The sequence below is a fragment of the Myodes glareolus genome, chromosome 1, assembly GCF_982192425.1.
Source record: "Myodes glareolus chromosome 1, mMyoGla1.1, whole genome shotgun sequence".
Lineage (NCBI taxonomy): Eukaryota > Metazoa > Chordata > Mammalia > Rodentia > Cricetidae > Myodes > Myodes glareolus.
The window spans coordinates 27036969-27048999 of NC_142026.1; the positions used below are offsets into that span (position 1 = coordinate 27036969).

Sequence of the window (12031 nt, forward strand, 5' to 3'; positions counted from 1 at the left end):
AAATAAGGACAAAAGACGTCATTATATACCAACATACTCAAGAATATAGTATTAATGTTAAAACCTCTCCTGGTCATTCACACCAAGTGAGAGCCTATTAAGACTATATATTTTAGCACAGTTTTATAGATATGTTAAATGTATTCATCTAAAGCAATGATTTTGGTGAATTTCACCAAATAAAATCATGCCACAATGAAGACACAGGTCATCTCCCCAATTTCGTGTCCCCTGCCCAGAAAAAATACCCCTATTCTTGGCAAAAACAAATCCCTCCTGGACTACAGGTCCAGGTAACCACAGATTGACTGTTACACAGCTAAGTTTGGTATGAAAATGTCATATAAATAAATATTCATTAAGTGTACTTTTTGGTGTACGGTTTTGTTTGTTCATCGCTGTACTCTTGGGACCTGTTCCTGAAGGCCAGAAATTTTCTTCTTCAGCAGAGGTCTGACCCTTGAATTCAGCACAGGACTTCAGCCCTATCTACCTTGTCTTTGATGCTGTATTCTGCTTGTATTTCCATATTGTGTTTGTTGTTTGTTTGTTTTATTTGCAGTTTGACTCTCCCTGACTCTGGAGCACTGAGAATGAAGGTGTGCACCGCCACTGTCTCTTACTCCTCTTTCGTTACCTTTCCACTTGAAGCTATTTTTCTAACTTACTGGAGGCTTAGGTGTAAGTGATAAAGTTGTACAAAATAAATTTAATACACTCAACTGTAGCATGAGGGCCTGTTTGTTGGGGTTTCTGTCCTCCCACCAGGTCCCACAGCTGATTGGCCCCAAAGAAAATCACAAAGAGAGTCTATACTAATGATAAACTGATTGGCCCATTAGTTCAGGCTTCGTATTAGCGCTTATAACTTATATAGCCCTTTATTCTGATCTATATTAGTCACATGGCTCAGAACCTTTTTCAATGTGGCAGGTCATATCTTGCTTCCTAGGTGGTTGAGACAGAACAGAGGAGGAATTGTCTTCCTCCTTCCCAGAATTCTCCTGTTCTCATTGCCCCACCTTTACTCAGTAACAGTAATATACCTTTTGACTTCAATTTTGAAGTCAAGATATTTTCAAAATACCTATCCTGGATTAATTCAGCAGCATCTATAAGCAAATATCTTTTAGCAGCTGTTTCTCCTTTCTCAGCATTCCAAACAAAGAGCATAAAAACATACAGTATCCAGATTTTCTGTGTATTTTCCATCTTTATGTGGCTTTATTTTAACCTCTATTTCTTTTATTTTTAACTTTTACTTTTTGAGACAGGTTTTCTGTACATCTTTGACTGTCCTGGAACTCCCTCTGTAGAACAGGCTGTTCTTGAACTCACAGAGGTCTGCCTGTCTCTGCCTCCCAAGTGCTGGGATTAAAGGTGTGCACCACCATGCCTTGAATTAACAGAGGTTGGCCTGCTTCTGTCTACCAAGTGTTGGGATTAAAGGTGTGCACCACCACACCCAACTACTCTCTTTTTTTAATTTTAAGGACTTTAGACTTTAGCCTGCATATATATTTAAACACAGTAAACCATTAAGAGGTTTTTTTGTCTTTGAATCTCTCTTTACTGAATATCTCTCTTTTTCTGACCACATGACTTTTAAATTTACCAAGCAATACGGGTAGGATTAAAGCCATGGCTTTGATGACTGGATCCAGCCCATTCCTTAGCTTTCTGTGATTTCTGCCTCTTGGCGGAGGTACGGGCTGTAGCCATGTTTATTGCCACAACTCTATGGCATTTCAAGGTCCCCAGCAGCAAGCAAGTTGCAGCAGTGTCCTCACAAACTACAGCCAAATAATACAAATTCTGATTGTCTGACTGAAAGAGTCAGAGTTTGTCATGGCATGATGGCCAGCATTTTCAAAGGGTGTGGCTTTTTGCCTGCTATGGCTGAAAAACCAAAAAGCATGTGGTCAACTTTTCATCAACACCATTTAAGTGTTTCATGGCAGGACCTCTTAAAGAGCTGCAGGGTTTTGCAGCTAAAGCTGAGTCAGGAAGCCTCTCTTAGATGAGAGCTCTTGCTTGCCTCTAGGAAGCAGAGTAGACCCGAGAAATTGTTGCTAGCAAGAAAACATGCTTTAATCTACTCTTTCCCAAGCTTTCTCAGACTTTCTGTGGATGCAGTTATCGACACGGGCACCATTCTGTAGCATGAGGGACTGCTTGTTGGGGTTTCTGTCCTCCCACCATATCCCACAACTGTTTGATCCCAAAGAAAATCACACAAAGAGTCTATATTAATGATAAACTGATTGACCCATTAGCTCAGGCTTCGTATTAGCTCTTATAATTTATATAGCCCAGTAACATGAGGGCCAGGCTTGTTGAGGTTTCTGTCCTGCCCAGTTCCCACAGCCTGCAAGTCCCAAAGAAAATCACACAGAGGTCTCCATAGGTTATAAACTGATTGGCTCATTGCTCAGGCTTCTTATTAGCTCTTGTAGCTTATATTAATCCATTATTCTTATCTATGTTAGCCACATGGCTCGGTACTTTTTTTCAGAGGGGCAGATCACTTCCAGCTCTTCCGTGATCTGGGCAGAAATACTGAGGGAGCTTCCTGCTTCCCAGAATACACTCCTGTTCTCTATGCCCCACCTGTCCCACCTATACTTCCTGCCTGGCCAATCAGCATTTATTTAAAATCTGATTGACAGAATACAAACAATTCTCCTACACTACCCATCCTTCAGATCTGTCCTGTCCTTGAGGGGCTATAGCCCTAGCTATGAATTCTGTCCACATCCTACAAGAAATTTCTTGTTTTCAAATAACTAGGTGAAATTGCTGAAGCCCTTTGTTGCCCAGCTCTCAAGGGCATACTTGAACAACCTATTCTGCCTGGGTTCTCTGAACTTCCTTTGGTTGGAGGAGGCAGGGGAGAGGGCTTTCTTGAGTCTCCCTACATTCAGAAGTTCCAAGAACTTTAGGAGGCCACACCTTCAGGCTTTTCCTAGTCTGGGGCTGAAATATCAGGTCCAACTCTATAGCTCTGGCTCACTAAGGTGCCAGGACAGTCACAGGTCTGAGAGATATGGACAACCTACTCTTCCTTGTCCTTCCAGGCACCACCCCAGCAAAGGACAAAGGAGCCACTTCCTTCCCGTTTTCGCAGCCACCTCTTCTCAGACAGCTCTGAGCCCTGAGCTGACAGACTCTCCCACCTTTCCTTGGAGTGAACCAGGGATCCCAGTTTACTAGAAACTTGAGTTGTCTTTGCTCCTCCCCTCTGGGAAGAGACTGGCCAGAGGCAGGATGGGGAGCGTGCAGAGTGAGGGGGAAGGGTGGAGGGGGGAAGCCCGCCAGACATAAGGGACCAAAGCAAGTGTGAATGCAGCCAAGTATGTCACAGCTGAGTGGGTTTCACTTTCTTTTTCCTCCTCTTTGAAGGACCTGGAAAGGGTTCTTTCTGAACATCCCAGAGGCTCAGAGGTGGTACACTCCTTGGCTCAGGGCACCTTCGGGGCTGTGTAGGGGATGGCAGGAGGGGACAATGGATCCAGTAGCAGGTAAATCCTTTCCCTTCCCCTTGTCCTGTGTCTCTGCTAAGATCGATGTTTATTTGTGTTACTAGGGCCTCCCAGGCTGGGTCCATGGATCCACGGGAACTTGAGACAAGGAGATTAAGAACTGGGGCAAACCAGGCAGTATTGGTGCATGCCTTTAATCCCAGCAAACGGGATGGAGAGGCAGGTGGATCTCTGTGAGTTCTAGACCAGCCTGGTCTAGAAGAGCTAGTTCTAGGACAGGCTTCAAAGCTACAGAGAAACCCTGTTGTGAAAAACCAAAAAAAGGTGTGTGTGTTGGGGGGGGGCACAGCAGTTTTCATTGCTGTTGGCTAGCTATTGGAGAGTCCTATAGCCACCTCAACTCACCTCACTTCATTCTTTGCTCCTGCCACATAACTGGGCTGACACTGTGTGGACTTCTGGGAGCTCCTGTAGGAGTGGCTGGTTCATTGGGGCTCTGACCACTCATCTTTCCCTAATTATCATTTTGAAAGATAACTTTGTCCAAAAATGACCATTAAGACAAACTGAAAACCTAATTCCTTCTGTTGCCAAGTTTTTCTCAGTCTGAGTTGGGAACAGTTGAGCTCTGAGTCCTCCTATGTGGCTTAGGTCAGTTCATGGAGGAAGCAAAAGGTGATGAAGACCAATGACTAATGGAAGCAGATGCGGAGTGTGTGCTGTCTTTAAGCCTTAAACTTTTTTTTTTTAACCTATGCTGGCTACATAGTGATTAGAAATGGATCGAAATTATCTAACACACACACATGGGAAGAGGGACTGGAGAGATGACCCAGTGGTTAAGAGTTCATAATGGGTTGCGTCCCAACACCCATCCTGGGGCTTCCAATTGCCTCTGACTCCAGCTCCAGGAGACCAGACATCCCCTTAAGTCCCCCAAATGCACTGAGCTTCCATGCCGGAGACACACATCGAGACAGACACACATACACAATTGCAAAAGAAAATAGAAGAATTAAGACAAAAGTGTATGGAGCTAATTGTCCTCTAACAGGGGACTCAGTCAAGGCTACTTCTGGTCCTGCAACAGTTCTAAGAAAGCATCGTTTCTCTAATGAAATTTGGTCAAATCCAATAGTGATACTGACAGACTGCTGTCTCTTTTGGGAGTGGGGTGGTATAAATTACTGGTTCAGTTTCTTTACTACAAGTCTGTTTAGGTGACACGTCTCTTCGATAGTGAATTTTGGTAGTTTCAGTTTTTAAATACATTTGGTCACTTTTGTTGCTGCCGTCAACCAATCTGCAGATACAGGGATGGCTGCTCTATCGTCTCTGCTGCCCTTTCAATGTCTGAGGAATTCATAGCTTGTGTCTTGTTGTTTGTTTGTTTGTTCCTTGTTAACCTGACTAGAGATATAATTTAAAAAGATAAAGATAACTTTATCAATATTTCCAAAGGAGTAGTTTGGTGTAAGGACAATGCTAACTCATTTTAATTTTATGGACTTCTACATGAATTTTTATTCCATTTTTTGTTTTCATTTAGGATGAAATTGCTTTTCTTATTTTTCCTGATTCTTCAGAAGATTTTCATATGGACCTCTCTTAGATTTGATCACACATTTCATGCTACACATTTTCCCCGAGCCACTGTCTTTGGTGCAAATCAGCCTTAATTTTTTTTTTTAACTTCAGAGCAGGAGAAAGGGCCATCTTTTTACCTGTTTACACCCATAGGGTTTTTTATTTTGAAATTACATTCATTTATTGTATGTGTGCAAGTGCATATATTATATACACAGTGTGTATATTAAGATCAGAGGACAACTTGTGGGAGTGGATTCTCTCCTTCCACCATGTAGGCCTCGGGGATCAAACTCAGGTCCTGGCTTAGACCTGGCTCAGGGTCTTTATCTACTGAGACATCTCACCAGCTCCTAAAGTGACTCTCTTTTCTTTACAACATTAGTTGCAGTTTTCAAATGTATTCTATTTTTAGTGGTTATATTTAGACAATTCACATTTAGACTGATTATGAACACAGGGCAACATCTGCCACGTTTATGAATAATTTCGTTTTACTTTTTTCGGCCTTCCTTTTCTGTAGCACCAACTCTAATATTCTCAATTAAAAACCTGGAATCAGATAGTAGGGGGTTGATGGCTGAGAGATCAGAAAAGCAGTGCAGCCAGCCGCTAGAGAGACCTTTGACCTCTGTCCCCAGACAGCGTCCTCTGACTACATCCACTCTCCTGTCCTCCCACTTTACATTCCTCTCTCTGCCTAGCCATATCCCTGTCTTTCTCTACTGCCCTAGTGCTGGGATTAAAGGTGTGCGCCACCACCGCCTGGCCTCTAGTGGCTTAGCTCTGCACTCTTATCTCTAGGCAAGCTTTATTGATTAAAACACAAACACAATATCACTACACTTTCTTTTCAGGTTTTTTACTTACTTTAGTCCACAGCACTTTATGATTCTTTTTTCCTTGAAGTCCTTCATCAATTGTTTTTTTTTTTTTCTTTTTGGTCTTGTTTTGTTTTTCTTTTTTAGTACTGGAGATTTCTTCTGGGCATCCTCTTGAGAATGATTTTTGGAGAAACCTTTGTATCTTACAATTCTTTGTTTTTGCTAAACAGTCTATTTTCTTCACTGCTTATTGCTTTGCGGCATTTGTAGTTTAGTTTTGACACCATGGCACTCTTGGGTTTCTGGTTAATTTGCTGCATTCCTTTAGTTTGGTCGCAGCATCCAATGTGAAACTGCACAGTTTTAATTTACCTTCTGTGAAATAATTCAGCTCTAACTCCTGGTTTTGCTCCAGTTCACTTATGAGGAGCTGGGTTCAGATCCGTAGAACCCACATAAGATCTGGATGTGGTGAGGTGTGTTTTTAACTCCAGAATTAGGGCAGTGGACACAGTTTGCTCTCTGAAGTTCACTGGCCAGCTAATCTCTGGCTGAATTAATGATATTCAGGTTCAGTGAAAGATCTTGTCTCAAAAAAAAAAAAAAGGTGAGAGCACCTGGACCCCTTACCCCAATACCAGGCACATATACATGAGCACACACACACACACACACACACACACACACACACACACACACACAAAACCTCCTTAAGTTTAAGATAGAAATTACTGTGTAATTTTGTTATTATATTACATGTGGAATATAGACTCTTTGTGAAACATAATGCTTCTGAAGATTTTGGACATTGGATATCTTTGATACCCTTTGTGTTTGTTTGTCATGTAGCTCTGACTAGCCTGGAATTCACTATGTAGACCAGGCTGGCCTTGAACTCATGGTGAACCTCCTGCCTCTCTGCCTCTGAAGTGTTGGGATTAGAGGTGTGCATAACCACACCCCCTTTTTTTCTTAAAAATTATGGGGAGTGTCTAAAGCTAGTTTTCTGGGTTAAATCTAATATGAGTTACTATTAGTTATAAACTTCAGACTTTTAGAATATTTATTCTTAAAAGTAGTAGCAACAGGCCAATGACTATCACAAGTAATGTATTTTTATGGAAAATAACAATATTTTCTAAAATAACAATAAAGGAGAGGATGTAATCTTGCTTTAAGTTCTTGAAAATGCCTTTACTCTCCTGTTTAGGCAAAGTTCCTAGGTGTCCCTGGTTACTTCTGTGTCTAATCTGCTATGATGGCATAGCCCAGTGAACCTCTGAGAAGTGCGCTGGATACTTTCGGGAGAAGGAAAGAGATAAAGAGCAGATGGTATTTCAGTATTAGTCTGAGAAGAGCGTGTCCTCAGTGACATCTGTAAAAGTCTTGAGCAGTGTCAGTGTTGGTCAGATTATGCCCCGAAAGTCACCATTCTCAATGATTTAGCATTTAGGTGACATTTTAAACATTTTTTTTTTAAAAAATTGTACCCTGAGTGACAGCACCAGTTGATGTGATGGTGTGGATGGGGGAGGGCCTCTCACAAGGCTCCACCCCTAGGTGAAGAGCTACAGGGAATTGATGGCTTCTGAGAAGGCGAGAATTAACCAGTATCCTCCAGGGATGACCTCGTTCTGTTAGGTTGTCCAGTGCCTAGTGGTCAGCCCTAAACACATATACATAGGAATAACACTAAAAGATCTCAGCAGATTCTATCTATCTGTCTGTCTGTTGGTCTGTCTATCATCTACCTATCTCTGTATATGTATTTGCATAAATATATATGTGATAATAATTAAAGAAGGTATTTGAGGGAGAGTGGATAAGGAAAGCATGGGGGACTTGAGGGAGAAAGGAAGAAGTAGAAATGATATACAGTATTTATGTTTGAAATTTTCAAAAACATGATAAAATTCTAAAATAAACAAAAGGCAAAAAGAAAAATGTGCCCCATTTTAATGTTTTTTATGTTTTTATTCATTATTTGGGTTAGCGTACAAAATAGTGGAGCTCATCACGGCATCTTCATACTTACGTATCATGATTTTACTCTTCTCCTCCCCCACTTGCAGGAGCTGGTTCTCTCCTTCTACCCTGTGGGTTCCAGGGTTGAACTCAGGTCATTACACTAAAGGGCAAGTTCTTTGTCCACGGAACCAACTCATAGCCCTCCTGCCATGTGTTTTGTGGTAGAAATTTGCTGGTTGGTATTGATTTCTTTTTTTCATTATTTGAGACAGGGTCTTGCTATATAGCTCAGGCCTGCCTTGAAGTCACTAGGTCAGGGCTAACAAATGACTCAGTGGGTAAAGGAGCGTCCCAGGCAAACCAGGCAACCTGAGTTTGATGACCAGAACCCGTAAAAGAGTGAAAAGAGAGAACCAACTCCACTCTACAAAGTTGTCCTCTGATCTCTACATGTGCCAATACTGTGATGGTGGAAATACTCAGTAATATTATAAAGGAAGTAAATCACTATGTAGGCCATGATGGTCCTTCTGCTTCAGCCTCCAGGATGCCATGACTACAGACCCTTGTACTATGCCCAGGTTTCTTGCTTCTGCCATTGTATTATCCGACATAATTTGTTTCCATTTGTCCGCCAGAATGGGCTCGATAGCATGAACAAACAGCTTCCAAGTCTCATTGGGCTTCTGGACCCTCCCTTCCCTAGAGGGTCCTTTTTCTGGACTCTGTCTTTGGGCAGAGAGCAGCAGCCACCTGCGATGTTAGGCACCATAGCTGAGGATGACATGGTTAATAAGTGCTGGTTCTGAGTTGTTAGAGAGACCCCCACCCATCACTACAGGGAAGTAGGGAGCAAGGAGGAGAGAAGAAAACATGTGAAACATTAGAGGATGAGCCACTCAGTGTGTGCTTGGATAGAACGCTTTCTCAGTCCTGCATCAACCTCTTATCAGTTTTGCCCTCACACATGAGCTGGAAGAAGAGGATGTACCAATCTTTGCTGTTTCCCTGTACCTTGCCGTCAATGGATTGTTCATTTCTGTGGCTGTGATAAGAGACCCTGACACAAGGTGACCTGGTGGAGAAAGAACTTATACTCTCATAGGTCCAGGTTACCGTTCATCATTGAAGGGAAGTCTAGGCTTCCTTGCAATGCTTCCTTGAAGCCACTGGTCATACCCATAATCCAGAGCAGAGAGAAGAGAATGCAAGAGTGCCTGTGAGTGTTCAACTTATTCCCGACACTTAAGGCTGCCCAGGATCCTCCAACCTAGGAATTGGTGCTGCCCACAGTGGGCTGGATCTTCCCCTAGCAATTAGCATAATGAAGACACACCCAGACTGATGGATCCATAGACCACCTTAATCTAGACAGTCCCTTACGACTCACACAATCTCAGATGATTTTCGAGTATGTCAGGTTGACAATTAAAATCAGTCATTGTGTTGAGTATGGTGGAGCACTCAGGAGAATCTCTGAGGTTAGCCTGGTCTACATAGCAAATTCCACGCAAGCCAGACTTACAGGTGGTAGCCTGACTCACACAAATAAAACCCAAAGCATCACAACTTGCACCACCATTGTAGATGTTTAAAGTTTCAATTGTACTTCAAATTGTTCCTTTAAGTGGACCATCCTTCATACCAGAAGTTATCCAGTCATTGGTAGCCTCTGTAAACCAGTTTCTATTTCTACATGAAATGTATCCCTTAGGGCAAGCTCAGGGTACCTGAGCGAAGAGGAGTCAGCTGACTATGGGCTCATCTTCAATCACTTCAGAGAAAATAAGGTGGAGATCGCGAGCGCCATCACCAAGCCCTTTCCTTTCCTTATGAGCCTCCGAGACCGCGGCTACATCTCTGAGCAGAAGTTCCAGGTGAGTGAGGAGAAGGAACTCAGCCCTGACAATAAGTTTGCCCTGTGCTGTATTCCTTTGAACCTCAGGATGCTGCCAACAGGCTGAAGGGCCTCCAGGGAGTGGGAACCTCCACTTCTTGGAAGTCAGAGGTGACAGGAAAAGCAGGCATCACAAGAAACATTCCTATAGGTCCTTTCAGTAATCGGGGCTGAGGCACATGATGACAGGGGATGGATGGGGTGTGGGAATGCTCTAAAGGGAAGGGAACCCCAGGTTTACTTGTGCAGTGTAACAACAGAAAATAGAATGCAAGTGGACACGTCCAAGAAGTGCTTCCTTACAAAGTTTACTTATTCCAAATCCTGGAGCCTGAGAGTTTTGAAAGTCACAGGCAGTTGGGTCACGTGAGAAAAGAACCAGAAGTCATGCTTGCTTCTCTCTCTCCCAATTGTTCCTTGTTGTTCCAGCACCACTGAGGCACTAGAATGTAGTAAAGGTTGGTGACGGGGTCCCCTGGGGATAATGACAACAAGCCTTTGCCCTATGGCCAGGATGCTCACTTGGTTGCCTTGAGCCCTGCAGACCAGGTCAATCTCTGGGGAGTTACTGTCTGGTCCCAGCCTCTCATGGCCTGTTAAATTCACAGTGAAGCATCTTGGCCTGGCTCTTACAGACACATCTTTTGATTATTCTTCAGAGCTACTCTTTCCTGTCAACTGTGTGTCAGCACCAGAGCTGCTCTCGGATAAGCACGGGTCTGTCATTACAGAGAGGACATGTAAGATGTCACCTGATCAATGCAAAACTCAGACACTTCACAAGAAATCAAATGGCATTTGAACCACTCTAAGCCTCTCTTATAAATTCATAAATCCGTTGTGACATAATTCTTCCTTCAATATTTTTAAGAATTCTCAACAAAGTTGTGAAAACCTGATCCCACCGGAAAGGGTAGTGTATGACATCCTCAGTGACCTACAGAACGAGTTTAGCCTATCGCTTCTCAAAGTGATATTCAGCGCGACGCATCTGAAGGCCTACCCAGACTTAAAGGAGACTCTAAGAAACTTTCCAGATGGTAACTATAGCTCTCACCTGTTTCTGGGAGTTCAAGGCAATTTCATTCGTTCATTCAATTACTCATTCATTTTTTTTCACTGATAGTTATCATAGAATTTACTGAGGGACTATGACATGCCAAACCCAGGGCTAATGTAGGAAATACACATGGCCCATGTAGTCAGGAGCTTACACATAGGCCATGTAACATGGGGATAAGTGTTCAGCTCGAACCTGTGTTTCATATTATTAAGACACACTATAAATGGCAAGTTTCCTTAGAAAGGAGCAGGGTCTCTGATGCTTACAGACATGTCCAACAATAAAAATATGCCCCTTGCATCAGAAAATTTACCATTCAGTGGAGTCCTACATCAACTTCCTTCTTTGACAAAAATAGACATCACAAGGGAAACCCCTCTTGGACCCAGGTACCAGAGAGGGCTCTCTGTGTCAACGTAGAGTATGAAAAGAAGGTGGGCCTTTAGAGTTGAGTGACTAGGATCACTGAATATGGTTCTCACGGGAGATCTTGGGGACATGAGGAGTGTGCTGAGCCTGATACAAAGGTGAAGCAGAGAGATGGTAGAACTGGAGCCTGTCACATGGAGATAAGAGCTCTAGGGTCAAAGGAAGCTCAGAGATGAAAGGAGGATGTGCTTAAGAGCATTGAGATCAACAAGGAAGAAAAAGGCTGAGGCAGACATGATGCTTTATATTGTAGAAGAACAGCACTGGGGACCAAAAGATGAGAAGAAAGTAATAGGAATGAGCAGAGAGAAAAGAGACAGAGCAGGACTCTAGGTGGATGGGAGCAAGCATCTCACATGAGATGCTGAGGGCCGGCCCTCTGGAAGAGTGCTTGGAGGTCTCTGCCTCAATGCTGTCTGAATCGGTCATTGTCTTATTTCTCTTCAGGGTCCAACAATCATAGGATAAATGGAAGAGATGCTGATGAGAGGCCCAGACTGCTGGGAGGTGTTAGAGAAGGTGATTACGTTCTTAGATTGCAAATTACCTCACTGATGCTTTTTACCTGTCTTCACCCTTCTCGCCTCACCATTCCCAACACATGCACAGGCACACGCACATGCAAGCATACATACACACATGCACATGCATGCACACACAAAGCACACATTTGTGCACACATGCACACACAACACACAAAAATACACACACACACACACACACACACACACTTTTGTTCTGCTTGTGGTTGCTGTCCCCAGTGGGAGACAAGAAAGGAAGG

At 43.1% G+C, this 12031-nt stretch overlaps 1 protein-coding gene across 1 annotated transcript in view; it reads left to right on the top strand.

Moving 5' to 3' along the window:
• Positions 1-3345: 3345 nt before the first annotated feature.
• LOC125416392 (nuclear body protein SP140-like protein) overlaps positions 3346-12031 on the top strand; it is a 61851-nt gene continuing 53165 nt past the window's right edge. The window contains exons 1-4 of the mRNA XM_087905015.1: positions 3346-3521; positions 9576-9738; positions 10630-10798; positions 11698-11769. Of these exons, the coding sequence (XP_087761141.1) occupies positions 3490-3521; positions 9576-9738; positions 10630-10798; positions 11698-11769 (436 nt within the window). The 5' untranslated portion in view covers positions 3346-3489. The remainder of the gene's footprint in view (positions 3522-9575; positions 9739-10629; positions 10799-11697; positions 11770-12031) is intronic.